The sequence below is a fragment of the Netta rufina genome (assembly GCF_964035555.1).
Source record: "Netta rufina genome assembly, chromosome: 1".
Classification (NCBI taxonomy): Eukaryota; Metazoa; Chordata; class Aves; order Anseriformes; family Anatidae; genus Netta; species Netta rufina.
In genome coordinates this window covers 122,537,261-122,556,649 of record NC_140123.1, presented here as the reverse complement: position 1 = coordinate 122,556,649, position 19,389 = coordinate 122,537,261, and the positions used below count along the sequence as shown (strand labels likewise).

Sequence of the window (19,389 nt, the reverse complement as noted above, 5' to 3'; positions counted from 1 at the left end):
GTTCTGACATTCCAAAAAGTGTTCCAATTAAGTAGCGATGAAAAGTACTTTGTGCTTTGGCATTTGGCTACTAGAAGCTGCTGATTTTACAGCCTCCTAGGGCTACTTTTCTGACTTCATTCCCTGTTAGTTTCTACAGATGGTTGGTTTCCAGAGAAACAACCTTGAGTCACCCCTGAGATGAAGGAAATCCATCAAGATGGATTAAAGGGTAGTGGGGTAGAGATGACTAGATGAGGAGAAAAGTGTAGGAAGATGAACGTGCCCCACAGAGTTTCAGATGGAGGAGAGTTCTTAGTTTGAGCCTGCTCTCATTCATTCAGTATGAACTTTTTCTTAAATAAATAAAAAAAAAAAAGTTTGGTGAGCTAGGGCATGACGCAATGAATGCTGCTCATGCAGTGAAGATGGGAGCTAACTTTTCAGCTCGGGAAGGCAGAGTTTGAGATCACAACTTTGAAATTTGTGTACATGGTAGGCTTTTGCAGCCAGCCTTGGCTAGAAATGGTCACTGTCCACTTGCAGAATTCAAGCTATTTAGCAGGTTGTCATGCTGGATGCTTTGTCTTGAGCTAAAAAGAAATACAGGTTCTTTTACTTGCTCTAGTGCTGGAATGGCATTAAAGAGCAAGGGGAGTATCCAGATCATATTATTAGATAAGTTTATGATCACCTCATAACTGAAGATCAATGAAGTAATAGAAATGTATATTAATTTAATAAAAACTGTGTAGTATAAGAGGTTATGTGAGTTTTTGAGTGCTTAAATTACCCCAGGTTGTTCAGATAATGGTATTTGTCCATTTCTTTTGGTTTAACCTGACAGCACACAGCCATTCACTCACTCCCACACCTCTTTGGGTTAGGGGGGAGAGAAAGGTAAAAATCCTGGGTTCAGACAAAGACAGTTTATTATTTTCCCTTCCTTTTCTGTCCTGTTAATAACATAAAGAACAAACAAAGCAAGTGATTCACGATGCGGTTGCTCACCACCTGACAGACCCCGTGTAGCAGCCTTCCCCCCCCCCGCCCCCATCCTACTCATTTTATTGAGGAGCCTGCCGCCATATGGCATGGAAAATATCCCTTTGGCCATTTGGGGTCAGCTCTCCTGGTTCTGTGCCCTCCCAGCTCCTGCTACACCTCCAGCCCTCGCTTCCTTCTACATAAAATCAATAGATTTCAGTATTTTTTTCTTAAAATTTCACATTACCCCCAACTAGTTTGGTGTAAGGATAATGCGTTGAATTTCATTCTTGTTTTTCTCTTAACATCCTCGTTTATTAACCGGGTCAAAGCATTTGAATGATAGTCATGTTTTGTCTTAATTAGATTGTGTATGTTATTTTTAATATACATCTCTTCCCATGGGAGCCAGTACTTACACTGCAAATGTACTCTGAAAGATTAAACTCTAACACTTAGCTTTGACTGTACCAGGGCAGAACACGGTCTGTTAAGAAGCTACCAAAAACTATTATGACCTGCCTTATCCCTTCTCTAAAATTATATATCTTTAAGTACAGAATTCAGTACAGTTTTATTTTTCTAAATATAGAACTTAGTACGTTTTAAAATACAGCATTTAGTACATTTTATTTGCTTTTTAGCACATCTTTATAGAACCTAGTGCGTTTTTAGTACATTTTCTACTTCAGGGTTGCAGAAAACGTTACCATTCAAATTTGGAAGATAAATTCCAAAAGGACAGATTCAAAAGGATAATAATTAAAAAAATAATAAATCATTGTGGAATGAAATTTCAATCCTCTTAAAGTCAGTGGCAAGTACTGCATTAAATTTCAGCAGAGTCAAAATTTACCATTTTCTTCCTCGTTGTACGTTATTGAGCAGAGTTGTATAAACACCTATGTAGATTGTATTTTGTTACCATCCCTGCTTTCAAGCTGCTGAAGCTGGCTTCAGATCTCTGGCTTTAATTGAGAATACTTTGAAGATTTGCTCATTTCCTTGAAGAGGGAATGCTGCCCAAGTCCGAATTTGGAAGAGCGTGAAATGACGCTCCTGGAAAAAGTTGTGGATTTCAGAGCATCTGTGGTGTGTGTTGATTCATTTAAAGCATTAAAGCAAATCAAGGAAAAGTAAACCGGCTTTTAACAAGGCATTAAATCACCTGATTTGATGGACTTCACAAGGAGCAACTGCGTAGGTTTCCAGTGGATTTGCTGTGTTTGATGGATTCCCCCAGCACAAATGCCGCAAGCATTCCTTAAACTTCCCCAGCTATTCCCTTGTGACCTACATCCTTTTTATTCTCTTTCCCACTGCAGTGCCCTCAGCTTTCTCCTGCAGCCAGCCTTGTTCTGGTTGCACCTCCTTTGGCAGACTGAGCTCTCCTTGCTGCTCTCCCTCTGGTTTTTACAAAACTTCTGAAATAGATTCAAGACCTTTGCCTTTCAGACTGGTCTGAAATTGGCTGGGGGAGGAGGGCGAAGGGAGCTCGGGAAGGGATAAAACAGCACAAAGCCAATTTCACAGAGAAGCCAGCCAGGTTATTTAGAAACAGTTTTACAAAGCCACAGTCCGATTTGGGGAAAACAAAAAAAGCTAAGTTAGTTTCCAGATTTTAAAAGGAACTGAGTTCTGAGTGCTGACTTACTCAAATAACAGCCTTGGTTTTGTGCATGTTCTTTCTTTTCCTTCCCATATATTGTTGCTTTCTCAGTCCAGAATAAGTGTTGGCATAGTCAATAATTATTATAGCTTTGAGCTACCACTTGCTTTATGTATTCACACGGAAGGGACTCTGCTTTCTCAAACCCCCTTAAGGTGCTTTTACACGGCCTGTGAAGTTACAGTGCCCAGCTTAATACATTTAATCTGTTTCTTCGCTGCTTCTGAAGAAATCTGTTATCTATTGAACTGTTGTGTAAGTTCCTAGAAACCCCGCCACATACTTGACAGGCTCTTGGTATGTGACATAAAAAGGGATATTTCTCATCATCCTTTGGTTGTATGTATTGGCTGGAGTTAGCAGCAGCTGCTGAACAGTCAGATGCAATTAATTATTCTTTATTTGATACCTTTGCCCAAAAGAGATCTTGGCACCTTGGTGTCCATCAGCTTCTACTAAATATTGCTAAAAGCTCACAAAGCGTGCGGTTTGTTTGCTTGTTGAAATTTGACGTAAACTTGTGATTAGTTCCAATTGCCGTTTGCATTGTAAGCCATTACTTTTTAGGGTAAGCACTGGTGCAAGTTTTATACTAAGGCATATCCCATCCAGTTCCAACCCCCTGCTATCAGCAGGGACACCTCCCACCAGCCCAGGTTGTCCAAAACCCCATCCAGCCTGGCCTTGAGCACCTCCAGGGATGGGGCAATTCTCTGGGTTTTGAGTTGTGGTGGTGGTACTGCTGGTTGCTGGAGGAAGATTCTCTTGTAAGAGTAGGCAAGAGCTCAAAGAAGCATGGGAGGGAAGTGACTGTTTCTGTGCTTTTCTCTTTTGGGGCATTACAGTCTTGTAGGCTTTATAAATCTTTTGGTATTGATTGCTTTTTTAAGATTTTTGTGTGAGGTTTCAGATGTATGTTGAATAAATGATGACTTTTCTAGAAAACCTTATAGACAACCTATTTTTTGGAGAAAATTTGTTGCATCTTTGTCATGCTTGCAGTCTGTTGAGCAGTTTAAACTTCAGCATTTGGCGTGCAGTTATAGCAAATTCTCACAAATATCTCCTGTCAAGTGTTCAATGAAGCTGCTTAGTTAAGTTTTTGTTTAGAAGGACTGTTTTGGAGGAAAAAAACGTTAAATTCTGTAGTGCATATAGCTGCATTCTTAAGTTACTTTTGTGGTATTGAATTGTCTTATTTCTATATAAAAATACACCGTAATAGATGCTGAAGATTGTCTTACATTGAGGAGCAGCTGCCAGTGACTAGATGTGGTTTTTGGTTTACGTATGAAAATGAATTTATGGCATCTTCTACAGATGCTGTTGACCTATGTCTTGCAGCACCACTGTTCAGCCAAGTTTGCAGATGGAGTTGGGATAAAGATTAGGTCTTGATGCGACTCTGAGGCTGTCTAAATTATTACGTACTACATACTGCTAGTAATATTTGCAGTACTGGCTTGTCTGCTAATGTTTATATGCTTTCAGTACGTGGATGAAAAATTAATCTATTCAACATTCAGAAACAGCAAAAACATCAGCTGTTGTTGCAGATGATAACTAGAGGTAGTTTGTGATCATTGTGATTTAAGAACAACACAGGGCTTGGGGAAGTTCCTAATTTTCCCGTGGCAAATATACTGTTCTTTTCCCTATGTGTATAAGTTTTAATGTCAAGATATGCGGCGTTCAACATTATTTTCTGTTTCACATTATCTCATTGTTTGACTTCCAGAATACCTGCCCCCCTATTGCTTTATGCCACATATCTTTTGTTTCCTAGATGTACATTTAGGAGAGGAATGTTCTTGGTTTTTAGCAATGTTTATGCAGTATAAAACCTGGCAAGTGATAAATTTAGTTGCTTAAAATTTCTGTGTTTTTATATATATATATACGCATCTATAAATGTCTCAATACATACCTTTTTACTGATGCCTTCCCTTGTCCTCTGCTTTTTTCCCCCTTTTCAGATGTGTGGTCAGCAGGCTGTGTATTGGCTGAACTGTTACTAGGACAACCAATCTTTCCAGGTGACAGTGGTGTGGATCAGTTGGTGGAAATAATCAAGGTATGGAATTTGAAGTGCTTTTTTTTTTTTTTTTTTTCCCCAACTCCCTTGGAATCAGTATGAAAATGTTCATTGTTACGAGCTTGGCAACATATATTTTCAGTCACCATTGTACAATGAGTTGTGTGTAAACCATGACTGAAAACACTTCTAGTGTTTTTGAGAACTTGATGATCTTTATTTGTCCCCCTTGCAATCCTGTGTAATGATACATTGTCTTTTAATTACATAGGGTTTTGTCCTGTTAAAGGATTGCACTTTCAGTGTGCTTGGAAATGGTGCTTACAGACTGAGCCAATATTTATGCATGTGTGATTCTCATTCTTTAAGAATCTGGCTCTTTTTTCTTTGTTGCACGCAGTTAGTACTTGGCTTTGCAAGCAGTGTTATTAAATTTCTTTGTGCCAGATTCTTCACATATGTAGCCATCTTCTCTTCCTCCTTCCTACCAGTTCTTTGAGGTAAGGGGTGAAAACGTGCACTCCTTTTTGCAGCTGGAGAATTGGGACCTAATTAAATGTAGGGAAAACACCTTCCATCTGAAAAATCTCATTTTTGAAGTGAAAAAGACCTAATATTTCAAAATACCTAACATTTATGCATCGCTGAAGTTCAAACACATCTTGATTGATTTCATTTGGTAAGCTGTGAATATTCTGTGATTCTCAAATTAGAGGCATGGAGAAAATAATTCATAGCTTAAAAGATTGGTGCCTGACTTCCCAGCATCTATCCAATTCAGCTTCGGTACCTTTGAAATGCTCTTTTCTCTTCCCTGGTGTAACCCTCCTCATTCAACACCTGCAGTGCATCTGTACTGTGCGCTTAGTGAAAATGGGAGCATTACAAAGGATAAGATGAATGCGTGTGCTTTTTGGCTTTATTTCATCACCAGAAGGGGACTGTACTGAGAGGACTTCCTTCTTGGTTTTGCCACTTAACAGATACCTTGATACCCACATGTTTGTGTCAACTTCCTCCTTGTATCGATTATTCCCTAGAAGAACTGTAAAATCTGTGTGTTGCTGGTGTCTTTGTCCCTGTCTTAACACAACATCTGCTGCCAGCCAGCTCCAAGTTGTCATCCTGCTGCATGGAGAATGTGAGCTGGTGAGGCCCAGTGTTTCTGCGGCCTGCTCTCTGCTCTCAGTCAGCTGTGTCCTGACCTTTCTAGGCTCTTGTCATGTCTCCTCCAGCTTTTGACTGTGTAAACCGAGTTAATACTGTAGTGGTTTTATGTCTGTAGTGCTGGAAGTCATCCAGTCAATTCCTTTCCTCCAGAGGCTTCCTGCACCTCCTTCTCCTAAGACTTCCTCGGTTTCTTATTATTGTCGTTCTGCCTAGTGTATCTCAAGCTCAGTAAGATCACGTTGGGTCAGTTTACATGGGAAACATCCGTGGAAAAATTAAGTTGCTGTCACAAGCAGTACTGATGATGACACAAGCGAGAATTTTCTCCTCTTGAGGAGCAGCTTGGAGCGGTGCAGTGCTTGCCATTGCACAGCTTTTGTGAGAAGTAAATCGCTCCCTCTAAACACTTCAGAGTGCTAGAGTTCCTGAGGAATTTGTACAATAAACTGTGCTGCTTGCCATCAGAAGTTTGCAAAAAGTTCTGTTTGGTTTAAATAATTCATGTCTGCATTCCCAAGAAACTACATCTAATGAGTTTTTTGTGAAAACTACTGTTTATATCACAGTGGAAGTCCTGTAAGTCCTTCATGGCTTGGTTAGAAATCTGAGAGTAGAGAGGCCTTATCAGCACAACCGTAGTGCTCTGGCATTGCTTTGACTTAAACAATATCCAAGTACAATAATTAGGAAATAGATGTCCTCTCATTATGGAGGATGTTTGCCAAGCAGAGATTGTGGTTTGTTTGAAGTTTACTAGAAGCAGCTTTCATTAGCTGGACGTTTTCAGTTCTGCGATATTGGAGGAAAACATCTGTAAACTAATAATTTCATAGCATGTACGTGCTCTGATTGTGATGATTCTGCTTCATTTACACTTGGGTGAAGTTGTATTGAAGCAAAGGAATGCTTGAATAAAATTGCTGTCGGTCTGTGTACCGCCTACAGTTTCTTTAAACACTGCTACCATAAATTGTAGTAATTTTTATTGACCGATTCATAGAGTATCCCGAGTTGGAAGGGACCCACAAAGACTGAGTCCAATTCATAGCTGAATATATACTACTGGCAGACTAGTGTCATGCTGCATGATGCCAGAGGAGTATCTGCTGTAAAGGCTTGATCTTAAGTAAATCATAGCTTGATGTGATGATTTTCACCTTGGAAAAAAAACAGATTACTGGATTTCTTTAAGTGTAGAAAGGGTGATTCTGAATGATCATCCCAGACCTATGTTTTTTTTTGGGGGGGAGGTCTCATCTTCTCTTAGATACGTACCCCTCTGCACCCAGAAATTAACTGAAACAGCTTAAATATAGGAATAACTCCATTTTATAGGAAGCCCAGCCTCTTCAATTAAAAGGTTACTGTTCAGAGAATATGTTTTAGGAAAGTCTGGGAGAACAAACGCAGTAAATCTTGAAGCCGAAGTTATAAAAAAGGGTGTTCACTGCATCCTTAAATGAAATACAATGGAAAATGTAAATTAGAATGGGTGGATGCCATGAATAATTTTCTGCCCATATATTTGTTACAGAGAAAACACAGATTCTCAAGGCAACAATAGGAGGGAAAATGAATGTAAACTGCCTAAGGGAACTGTTTTTCAATGCCCCTGTACCACATCTCGTGTTGTGAATTTTTGTATCAGCTATTCATAAGAGCACTGGCAAAAGGCTGAGGTGAGAATACAGAGAGAATTGTACTTGGGGGTAGCTCAGCCAACAAAATGGGAAACATGAGGTTATTTAGGATTTCATTTAGAATAGGATTCATTTAATTTTTATTTTTTTTATGGATGGCATCCACCACTTCCATTTGATGACACATTATTTAAAGCTTACATTGTCAGACAGACTCGTTTTAATGCTGTAGGAGAAGCAGAGCTATGGGATCCACCAGTTGTAGGGGGGCTCTCCTGGGACCCCATCTGGAGCCCAGTGCTCACCTGCGGGGACCCAGCACATGAAGGACATGGAGCTGTTGGAGTAAGTCCAGAGGAGGGCCACTGGGGTGATCAGAGGGCTGGAGCACCTCTCCGATGAAGACAGATGGGGTTGTTTGGCCTGGAGAAGACAAGGCTCCAAGGAGGCCAGTACCAGGGTACTTCCAGTACCTTAACAGGACCTACAGTAAAGATGACAAGGGACTCTTTATGGGTGAGTGTAGCGATAGGACAAGCAGTAATGGCTTGAAATGGAGGATATTTGGAAAAAAAATCTTTATTCTGAGGGTAGTGAGGCACTGGAACAGGTCACCCGGAGAAGCAGTGGATGTCCCATCCCTGAGGGTGTTCAAGGCCAGGCTGGATGGGGCTTTGGGCAACCTGGTCTGGTGGGAGGTGTCCCTGCCCATGGCAGGGAGATTGGAACTGGGTGATCTTTGTTGTCCTTTCCAACCCAAACCATTCAGTGATGCTAGAACAGCCACGAACTTTCTACAGAGTTGCAGGCTGGGAGCAGTGCTTCGTGTTATCCTGTGACTGTCTTGGAGCTTCACTTTCAAATGGCTTCCTTGGTATGTATGCCTGACATTGAGGGGCAGAGAAAATGGAGTATTTTCAGTTCCCCAAAAGGGCTAGAGTAAAAATAGTTACCCACACATTTGGAAACGCAACTGACTTTGATCCATTAAATTGACTTGAATCCCTTGGAAGAGGTCAGCTTAGAAACTTTCTGCTGGTTCCTATCAGCTCAGAATGACGAAGAGCAGCAATCAGTCTTGTAGCATGCTTCAGGCCAAGATGAATTTCTCACTTGCTTACTCAACTGCAATTATTCAGAGTTCGTTTCGCAATACGTCAGTTGGATGCTACATCTGGATGTGAAGCTCCTGCATGAGACTGGAGAATGACTTGGAAATGCCACCACGTTAAACAAGTCCTCCTGTCTCACGCGGCACCGATGACATCCCCGCAGTCCTTATTTTTAGCTTCTTTCTCTCTTGTTCATATTTCTTTAGTCTTCAGTCTTTCCATGGTAATACCTCTTTCTTTCCTTCCTTGTTTCTGTAATAGTTCTTCAGTCTTTCCAGATGTTCTTAGTCTGGCTGGGAGAAGGAGATATTTGACCACTTACCCCTGACAAAAGGATATTTGATAGGGGGAAATACTGTCTCGGAGCTCCGTCTGAAGAAATAATTAATCTCAGCACATTCTTCTTGAGTACTTTCACCATTACAGGAGAGAAATTACATGATGTGCTTTTTCCAAGGTTTTATCTTGGATGGTGACTCTTCCTTAGTATTTTTAGCTCTTGCTGGCTACTCTAAATGTTAGGTTATCCCACCGCTAGGAATATCTCAAGTGGGTAACCCAATCTATCTGTTGTAATTCACGCCCCTACTGGCTTTCGAGTGACGTCTCCTTCAGAAATGCGCTAGTTCCTGAAGCAGGCACAGCAGCACTTCAGGCTTCATCAGTGGTCAGGTAAAGAAATTATGTTGGAGCAAACGCCACGCCTGAGAGAGCAGCGGTCCCTTCACTGCTGGAGAGGTGAAACTGCTCCTTCCAGCAGCCCAGGGTGGTTGCAGTTGCCGCATCTACCACGCAATCAGGATATTGCTCAATGCAGCTCAAAAGAAGAGGTCTCAGCCTGCAAGAGGGGATTTTTGGAGATGCTGTCGGTGAGGTCTGCTACCTAATTCCCTGACATTGTGCTCACAGCAAGGAATGCAGCCGTGGTGCCTGCAGGACGGCCGTGCCTGCCGTGCAAGCTTGGATGGGGGAATTCCTGGTCCTCCCCACACCCACCCGCAGCCCTGCAGAGCGTTGAAACCATCAGAGGAAAACCATCACGGGTATCCCCCTCAACTGACCCATCTTCAACCACAGCTCCCTCAGAATGTGATTATTCTGTGTTCCCCTTGCAAAAAGGGAATTTCTGCAACATCGTGGTTTTCTAAGATAAATATTTACATGCATATTTACCTTCTGGAAGGGTCTGTTTAGTTCCTTCCCCCCTACTCCCCTCAAAAAATGGGGGGGAAAAAATCTTTGTTGGAAGAAAGAAACAACAATACTCATCTGAGCAGCCCTGGCACACTGAGAGGACAACATCTGCTAATCTCCTTTTGTTGTCTTTCCCAGAAATACTTTTTCCCTGTCTTTGCTGCAATCTCGAGCGTGAGATGCATTGACTAGCTTGCGATTGTAGGAAAGGGTTGTGGGTTTTTTGGTTTGGGGTTGTTTTTTCAGTTCCTCTGGACTACGTAATTATTCCTTGCACCGAAGAATACTAAAACCATCTTCCCATAGCTAGGAAGAAGGCATGGGGAAAAAAATGTATTAAAAGACAAGCTCAATAGTATCAGGAATCCTAGCCATGTGTAACTTTTTGGTCTCTGACAGTTTTACTGAGCCGAACGCTAAGTATAGACTGCAATTATAATATATGGCTCACACTCAAATGTCAAGGTACTATTTTGGGCTCAGTTTTTGAAATAAAATAAATTCACTCGCAGTAGTTAATGGGGAGAGTGGAGCTGTCTCTTCCAGGAGAGCAAGCAGTCGGAGAGGAGGCTTCTTGTTATCAAACGTGGTCCTGCGCTGAGCGAATGTGTGGCGCTGGGACCGTCCGTCAGCGCGACGCTGCTACGGGTTTTCATCTTTTCCTCTCCCATCAAGGAAGTCTTCTGGCATTTTCCACCCCGCACCACATCACAACTTGGCTGTTCCTGTGCCTAGTGCTGCTATTCCACACTTGCAGTGCTCGCTGGCAGGCGGTATGAAAAGTTGATGAACAATTATACTCATGTCAGCAGTGACAATGGGCTTCTTCCTATTCCTGTTGTGTGGCTGTTCTTGAGTTTGTGAATAGAAGAAATCTCTATATTTAGTTGGCTTTCCTTTTTCTTTGACAAGAGCATGCTTTTGAAAGACTGCGTGTATAAAACGTGCAAGTTTATTTTTTCCCGTAGACCTCTTGAAGCATTATTTCTCTGACCTGTGTTTGCTGCTTGAGATTCTCAGCACCGTGAATTTAAGGAACAATTTGGCATACCCCTAACGACTTTCTGAAGAGGTGCAGACATGTTCACAGAAGTATTAATTATGCCATCTGGTAAACCACACACCCCAGATTTTCTGGAGGACATTTCCTTGTAAGATTGCAGAGTTTTCACAGGGAGGGCACCGTACCACTGTAACTGTGGCTTTCTGAATTAAATAACCATCTTCTTCCCTCTCAAGTTCACTTCAGTCCTCACCAGCCAGAGTCTCCTCCTACCTATGCATTTAACTGATTTTAATATTTTTGGCAAATGTTTAGCAGTAACAATGTCAGAAAAGGCTTTTATTTCGCTGGGGTTTGTGCAAAACTTGCGTTTTCCTCCTCTTCATGTGTTGCAGCAGTGTGGTTTTGGTCTCAAATAACCCTGCACATTTTTGTGCAGTGAAGCCAGGTGTGGACAGCCTCTGTCTTCAGTACCGGGGTGTAACTAAGGCATCCTTTGGAGCTGAATATTATTCATCCTTCTGTGCACATTCAGTTGCAAGTGCATAAAATGAAGATCATTCTGCTATTTGTCATCAAATTCAGGACTTGAGATACAGAATTTTCTTGATGTTGTTTGTTAGAGATGTGGTTATAGATTTTCTTTATTTGCTTAAGATACATACCTTAAGCTATATAGCTTAACATATATGCCATTCTGCTATCTTCACGAACCCTGTTCTTGGAAGAAAAAGTATTTAGGGTTCTTCATCTATTACACATGAATGTCAAGGAGTAGCTTTCCAGCAAATACTTGTAAAAGCTCCGGTGTTCAATTTCTGACCTGAGAGAATTAAAGCAGCATCTGTCTCGTCAACAAGTGTATTCCTTGGTTACTCTTATTGGATAGTTTCTTTTTCTGTGTATTTTTATTTAAGAGATGATGGTAGCTATTGGGGATGAAGAGTAACAGCATTTGGCTGCCGGCCTGTTGCCTTCACTTGCAAGATCTCTTCTTACAAGTCTTGCGTAGTCCCCGTTCATTCATTCAAATTCTAGGTACAGTCAAAAAAAAACATCCTTCTCTTTGAAAATACCACCTTTCATGAGACTGTCCCCAAGAAACAGAAGTAGAATAGCATGTGCTAATGTGCATAGACCTGAATAATTAAGTATTGGTCTCAATATTTCTTAAAAGCTCTTTGATGTAGGCAAGACCTGAAGAGAGGGTGCAAAGAAGCTGGAGCCAGGCTCTTTTCACTGGTGCCCAGTGCCAGGATGAGAGGCAGTGGGCACGAACTGGACACATGAAATTCAGTCTGGACTCAAGAAAATAGTTTTATCGTGAGGGTGTGGACAAACAGTGGAGCAACCAGAGAGGCTGTGGTGTCTGCATCCTTGGAGATCTTCAAAAGCTGCCAGGACACAGCCCTGAGCAACTGGCTCCTGCTGACGGTCACTGCACGAGGAGGGTGTTGGACCAGATGACTTCTAGAGGTCCCTTAAAACCTCCGTGTTCTGTGAAACCTCTCTGCAAGGAACATCTGCTGCACAGGGTTTGCAGAGCTGGTGTAGCAGGAGCAGTTGTTTCACAGAGTAATTCTGCCAAAAAACCTACCAAGTAATTTATGCTTCTCCTTTGCATTTCAAACAGAAATAAGTCATATGCATGACTTAAAAGAAAAAAAAAAAAAAAGTTACCCAGTTTTTGTGATAACATAAATGATTGCTACTACTCATCAAGGTTACTCAATTGTATTCCTGATGTACCTAAAGCATGCTGTAAATCAGTAAGGCATGATTTAAAAACTGTGCAGCAAACCATCTTCTAGGCTGCAGGGGTGTTTCCATCCTTTGCTACAGGGCCTCTTCCAGACACGTCAAGTTGCCAGTACAATTTTGTAGGTTATCACTTCATTCATCCTGCTTTCTTTTTTCTTTTTTTCTGGATTGTGATTTGAATTTGACAGTCTTAAAAGCTGCCATTTTTTCTTCCTGTGTACTTTCCTTTTCATTTTCTGCCTTAATCTGCCTACTCGCAGCACAAATCGAAAGCACCCAGGCACCAGTGGCGTGGCTCTGCAGTCCAGAGAGAACAAAGTAAATACACTGGGTAGTTAACGTAAGCCACTTTTCCTTTTGTACAGTTATTTTGTGTGTCAGGGGCTGTATAACCAAAAGGTCAGGCTTTCCCTTCTTTCATACGGCGTTATCCCTCTTCAATACCTTTTCTAATCTTCCATGAGACCTTAAGCACTGTTGATTAAATGCTTCGCTATCCTTGTCACCAGGGCTGGAGCTCAGGGGGTTGCTCCCTCCCACCATTTGCAGTTACAGATGTGGCTTTTTGTGAAACGTGTGGCTGGGCGTTGTCCTTGGGTCCTCCCATGGAGCTGTCCTTACCTATCTAATCCGAAATCTCTCCCATCCTATAAACAGTCTTTACTTGAAGATGCTGGCACTGTGTAGGCTCTCGTTCTGAGCAGCCTGGGGAACCGAGCCAGATTCCTGAATTTTGGCTATATACAAATGTAATTCTTGCCTGTGATTGTAGTTACAATTTTTAGGAATGCTATTAAATTTTATTTTTTTTTTTTGATGGGGTGGGGAGGTGAAAGCATAAGAGGCATTTTCAGATGCACACAGAAAAATCCTCGTGTCAATTTTGGGCACAACCTTTGGCTTGTAGAGGTGGTGGGATTTAAATCCCGGTTAGGCTCAGGAGGCAGGTGTTGTGTGATCGTTCTTTCACGTGACTTGTCAGCTATTTCTATTGTCCAAGAAGCAATTAATGGCCTGAACAAGTCATGGGGGGTTATTTCCTTTTTTACCTGCTGTTTATTTGAAAGGTTGTTCCAATAATTTGTTGCAGCTCTTTTATAGAGGTAGAATTGAATGTTCTTTTAGGATTAGTAATGGTAACACGCTAACACTGCATTGTCCTGGGATTTCCAGGATCCCTTCAGGATCTATCCAGCCCCAGAATGAGGTGTGTGACTGTGTATTATTCCTTACACAACGACAAATTTGCACGCACAAATAACGTTGTGGCACATTCTGGGAATGAGGAATACAAACCCCTGAAAGGAAACAGGAAGCACACGTTGTAGATGTTTCCAGCTAGGTTTAAACTAAGTTCATCTTTTGCATTGAACTACGGGGAAAAAAAAAAACAAAACACATTTCTAATGAGGAAAGAAGGAAACTTCAGCGCCTCTAAGCAGTAATTGGCTTGTCTTTTAAGCTCGTCAGACGGCTGTTGTTCCTAACTTAAAATGCGTTTTGTGTTACTGGTCTGATCCTTAATCAGCCACATGCGGTGAGCTGCAATCTCTGAATAAGTGCAGCAGTACTGTTTTATAACATTAAAATTACAGTAAACTCTATTCCCTATTGAAATATCACTGAGTTTGAGATAAAAAACTTGAATTTTGTGAAAACGTCTAGAAGAGAATTAAATTATTTGACACTGGGTTTTGGGGCACGAATGAATTGCCGCCAAGAGACTTATATTGGAGCAAGGGTCACAGGCAATTAGACTAGATCTTGTGTCGTTTGATAAGAAGTTGTGAGAGATGGGGCTGTTCAGCCTGGCGCAGAGAAGGTTTGGGGGGATCACATCGATCTCACTCAAAACCCAACAGGACGTGGTCCTGGGCAGCCTGCTATATCTGACCCTGCTTGAGCAGGGGGCTCGGACCAGGTGGAATCAGGAGAGGAGGTCCTTTCCACCTGAAAGTTTTGTTATTTTGTTCTCAACGCTGTATGAATTTACTAGTTTAGTTTTCTCACCATGTAAGAGGTTATACTGGACTCTTTGAGATCCACGTGAATCTCAAGCATAAATAACTTATCCTTTCTTCTTTCCTTCCTAGGTTCTGGGAACGCCTACAAGGGAGCAAATTAGAGAAATGAATCCAAACTATACTGAATTCAAATTCCCTCAGATTAAGGCACATCCATGGACTAAGGTGAGTCTATACAAATTGGATAATAACAACATGTGGGCTGAAACTAAAAGTTGGAGAAGTTAAGCTTGATTGTTCAGTGTCTGTGGCTTTCAGTCTAAACTAGGTGCCTTTAACTATTCTGGGGACCCAATAACTCCTGATTTAGGTAAGGATAAAGAAGGTGTTGAAGCAGTGTATTGTGATATATATTGGTTGTGGATTTTTTATGAGGTTGCCTACAGGCATTTTTTAAACAATGGTGTGTGTGTGTGAGTAGTGGATTGCAATATATCTAAATCCTGTCATGCTGTAACTCCTGATGTGCACGAAAGTCACTTAGAAATGAGAAAGCGTTCCGCTGACGTGTGACACTTCTGTAATGCTGCTACATAATCTGACAGTGAAGGTTGACAGTCAGTTTCTTAACTGGTTCTCTCAAAAATGCTATATTTGTGCTCCTATAGGTGTGCTCTTGAGAGCGGTGCTTTTTTCATGGAGTTACTTATGACTGTTTTTGCTCTCTAGCCTCCAAAAGGAAGGGCTCTTGCAGTAATAGTGACAATATTATAACCTCCGTGATCAAAGCAGAAACCGCTAGCATTACAGTAAATACATGGCCACATAGTTGAGCTATCTTCCACATAGACAAATGATGGGTGTTTGGTTTGGGAAAGGGTAAAAACTGATCATTTAATTAGCCTCTAGGTTGTAGTGTAAGTTAGAAGTCAAGTCTTAAGCAACTGAAGCCTGGTTGTTAAGATTTTCTATTTGCTGACTGAGAAATGGCTGATAATAATCGCAGTATATTCTCAGTACGTACCAAGGTATGTACCAAGCCAGGTACTGTAAGTCACTATTTTTGTGGAAGATTCTCCAGTGTGTTATGCACCACTGTACTTCTCCTTTTCCCCAGTAATCCCTGGTTAGTATTTCTATAACCTAGTTTCGGTGGGTTGATTAAGTGGTTTATAATAGAATGAGAGGCCAGTAAATCCATCAGTGCTTTTTAATATCTTACATTAACAAGAAAAAAATAGGGGAAATGAAATCCTTGGGAGTTGGTCTCTTCTGCTTCAAATTGCACCATGGTAAAAGTCCCAAGAATAAGCCCCAAAGCCTTAGAGCAAGGAATTCTAGGGTTGCTTCTGAATTTCTGCAGTGAAGGTGTTGTGTATTTGAGGGGTTAAACCAATACCCAATGGAACAGGGGTGCTGAGATTTACTGTAGTATATATAGGTAGAGTTGAGCATTTAATCTAGCTGTGCAACTCATCTTCTGCCTGAATAGTCTTAAGAATTATTATCTGCACTTGATGGTCACAACAGAGATCTTTAGCAAATGTAAGCTTCAAGAAAAAACGGAGAGTCCTTTCTATTTATATACCTTATAAATGAATGGTTGTTTGGACCTTCTGAAGGATCGCAGGTGAAACTAAGCCAATTAGAAGGAATTGAGAGGAGCTTGTTTGTGAGGAGATCAAATCTGTGTTCCACATTAGGGCACAATTACTTCTGGAGAGCTGGACTTGCAGCATAGCTTCTCACTCTTAATTCATTCTGCACCTTCTTCCTGACATTACCTGCGTGTACAACAGCACTTATAGCAGTCTACTACATGGCATGATGCTTCATCGATGAGATCTGTACTTTTCTTATTGTCCATGTGCTAAATTACTAAAATGGATCATCCAGCATAGTGTTGTCAGTGATGCTCATCCTTACTTACTTCTAAAGATCCTTTCCTCTCACCATTTTGGTGTTGAGCCATGAAAGATTTCAGCAAGTGGCAGCAATACTTCGGCTCGTTCCTCCTTACTCGGTTGTGTCGGAACAACATCTGATGGCACAGAAGTGGACGTGCACATCCTCTGGAGTTTCTCGATGTTAGGATTGTGAACAGCGACTAGAAGAAAAGACTGAACTACGACTGTAGAGATGCAGTCTAATGAGCAGAAGAGGAATGACACCGAAAAGGAGAAAGTGCAAATGGCTTTTGTTATAACTGCGTGTAAGTAGAGTGCCACAGCTAGCTGCAAGCAGGACTTGGGCAGTTTCAGCCTCAAAACCACAAAGCTTTGTCGTCTGCAGCCTTCGGCAGCTCTTTAGCTTAGGAGTGATAAGGCTGTTATTTTTGTGGACTAGTTAGGATCAGAGGACTCAGCAGTTAGTTTCTGTATGGAAAAGCTTCCAGGCAGCTGGTTTTCAGCAGGCTTGAGTGAAAATATAATCACTCCCTGGTATAAACTCTTTGAGACAAGGGCATTCCCCTCGTTGTTTTGGTATGGTTCAGGGAGCTTTCTTTGGTCTGCAAAAGTATGTGTAGGTTGCAATTAAGAATTTCCTTTGGATGCTGTAGTACGTATAGGTTGCAATTGAAATTCTCTGCTGAGGACTTGTGTTGGATGGACCTGATGAAGGTCTGCTCTCTGCGTGTTTCTGACAGGCTTAGACCTGTCTTCCTTCTGAGGATCATTGTAGCGTGGGGATCTGTTCGCTTTGCTGTTATCTACTAGATGGGGAAAAATGGTGGCTAGTGTTGTAAAATGAGATGGCCTCCAAGCTTTTTTAAAAAATATTTTGAATTATAATATTTAAAAAAATATTTTTCTGCTGCATCAATAACATGAGATGACAGAGCCTGGTTTTTCAGTCTGACAGTTTGGGATTCAAATGCTTTTGTAACTTGAGAGCCTTAATCTCTGAGTATAAAATACGTAAAGCCCCTCTCTCCAGTACAGTCCTATGTTGTCCAAGCTCATGCATGTTTTTCTACCAGTTGCGTGCATGGTGCTGAAGATGACTGGAGTTTACGGTGTCCCTAGCCAGCAAAAGAAAAGAAAACTCTGAACTTTCCAGCAAGCTATTGAATCTTCCTTCTAACACAGGACTTGTCTCTTCCTTCCCACTGCTCCCCCTATCCAAAAGGATAAACGTGGGGCATTTTAGTTCTTTTGGGGTTGGGGTAAGGGTGTAGGGGTTCCTCTTCTGAATACAGGAGTATTTAATTTAGTAACGTAGCTGTGCTTTTTGCCCAGACCTGCCTTTGTTTTTTCTTAATGTAGGACAGCTTGTATTCATGGAGATGTGTCCTGCTGCTCGTCTGCCTTTTTCCAAGAGTACAGGGCATTAACTTATAAGCGAAGCAAAGCTTTGCAGCAGTGGTGATATCTTTTATTTGACCAAATGATACAACCGGGGAGGAAAATGGCCAGGCTACACCATGTCTTCTGGTGTGGCACGGGTCAGAAAACTTGTCCATATTTTTTCAGATGTATCAGCTCATCAAATAAAAGTTTCTTTCCCTTTCTGGAGACTTTGCTGCTGCTGTTTTTACAAGATCAGAACTTCCCTTCCGTGTGTTTCATCTACCTCGGCTCTGTGAGCCTTGTTGTTGAAAGCTCACGGTCTGATCTCTGCTACTAATCTTTATCCTCATTTATCTTCTTCTGTCTAAGCTTCATCCACACTTCATAATTGTGTGACCGGAAAGCCCAAAAGAAAATCTGAGATCAAATGCAAGATTGTATGTCACAGGGTTGTTGAAGTTCAGCTTTTGTTAGTTTTCTCTCAATCCTTTGGCCTTTTTGAAGGAGGCCAGGGGCAGTGAAGTGGCTGAAGAAAGGTATAAACGCGTGCTTCATAAGCTTGTGTTAGGCTGGCATTGCTTGCCATGGCCCCGGTACAGCTGGCCTTTATCCTGGCATTAATCAGATGCTACCTTCGTGTCCCAAGCCCTTTGGGTTATGAAAAACAAAGGCTCTTCTGTGATTATTTCCAGAAATATGAAACATGCCTGCCTGCGATGGCTGTCCTACCACATTCCCACCTCCAGCTGGTAAAGGATCTCGTTTGAGTAACACTGTAGTAAATAATCAAATTACGTACTTGAGGCCACTTCTACATGGAAGAGATGACATGTTTGGATTTTTTTTTTCCTCCCAAGGATATTTTCCACCTGCCTGCCAGTAACAGGCAGTATGGTGAAGGGAATATTCTGGATGAATATAGGAGGGCTTCCTCCCACCACAGACCTTCCCATCACAATAAAGGCGCAGCAGATTAAGGCAGGGTCCCTTCCGACTTCGTAAGCGCTTACTTTTTTGTGATTTATACCATTAGGCATGCTCTCCTGTCCGTGTCTCCAAGCCAAAATATTGTTGCGGAAGAAAACAGTGTCTAAGATGAAATTTTAGGGTCTGGTTCGTATTCCTTCTGACCCTTTTATGAAGCAACTGGCCAGTTCAAAGTTGTACAGAAACACAGTTGTGTTGTATTATAGAGTAGCTTTGGATGTTGAGGTTACGATCCATTTTTCTACCTACATTATGAATTGCTAATATTATAAAATACTGGGTAAACATTTCAGTCCGAGTATTTTGTGTCTGTCTTTGTACTCTTTGTGTACATTTTACCATACTACTCACTGCTCCTTGAGTGTCGAGTGTTTCTGGATTTGCAGCAGGCCGTCCCGTTGCCTTGTCCTCGCTGTGGGATGGGCCATAAAGAGTCTGCTCTCCCTCATGACAGTTTTTTTCCACTCTCCAGAATCAGCCTCGTGTCCTCATCCTGTCCTACTCCTGCTCTCCTGGTTCTTGTCTGTTTTTGAAGCAGATTGTTTTGCTTGTCATGCTTCCAAGTGACTGCTCATACTGGAGATGCAAGGAGGAATAC

The 19,389-nt window shown here is 41.6% G+C and overlaps 1 protein-coding gene across 3 annotated transcripts in view; it reads left to right on the top strand.

The window, feature by feature from the left end:
* The window catches only part of GSK3B (glycogen synthase kinase 3 beta), a 130,993-nt gene that overhangs the window by 89,981 nt on the left and 21,623 nt on the right, over positions 1-19,389 (top strand). For all 3 annotated transcript variants that reach the window (XM_084304205.1, XM_084304204.1, XM_084304206.1), the window contains exons 7-8: positions 4,612-4,709; positions 14,644-14,739. In XM_084304205.1, the coding sequence (XP_084160331.1) occupies positions 4,612-4,709; positions 14,644-14,739 (194 nt within the window). The remainder of the gene's footprint in view (positions 1-4,611; positions 4,710-14,643; positions 14,740-19,389) is intronic.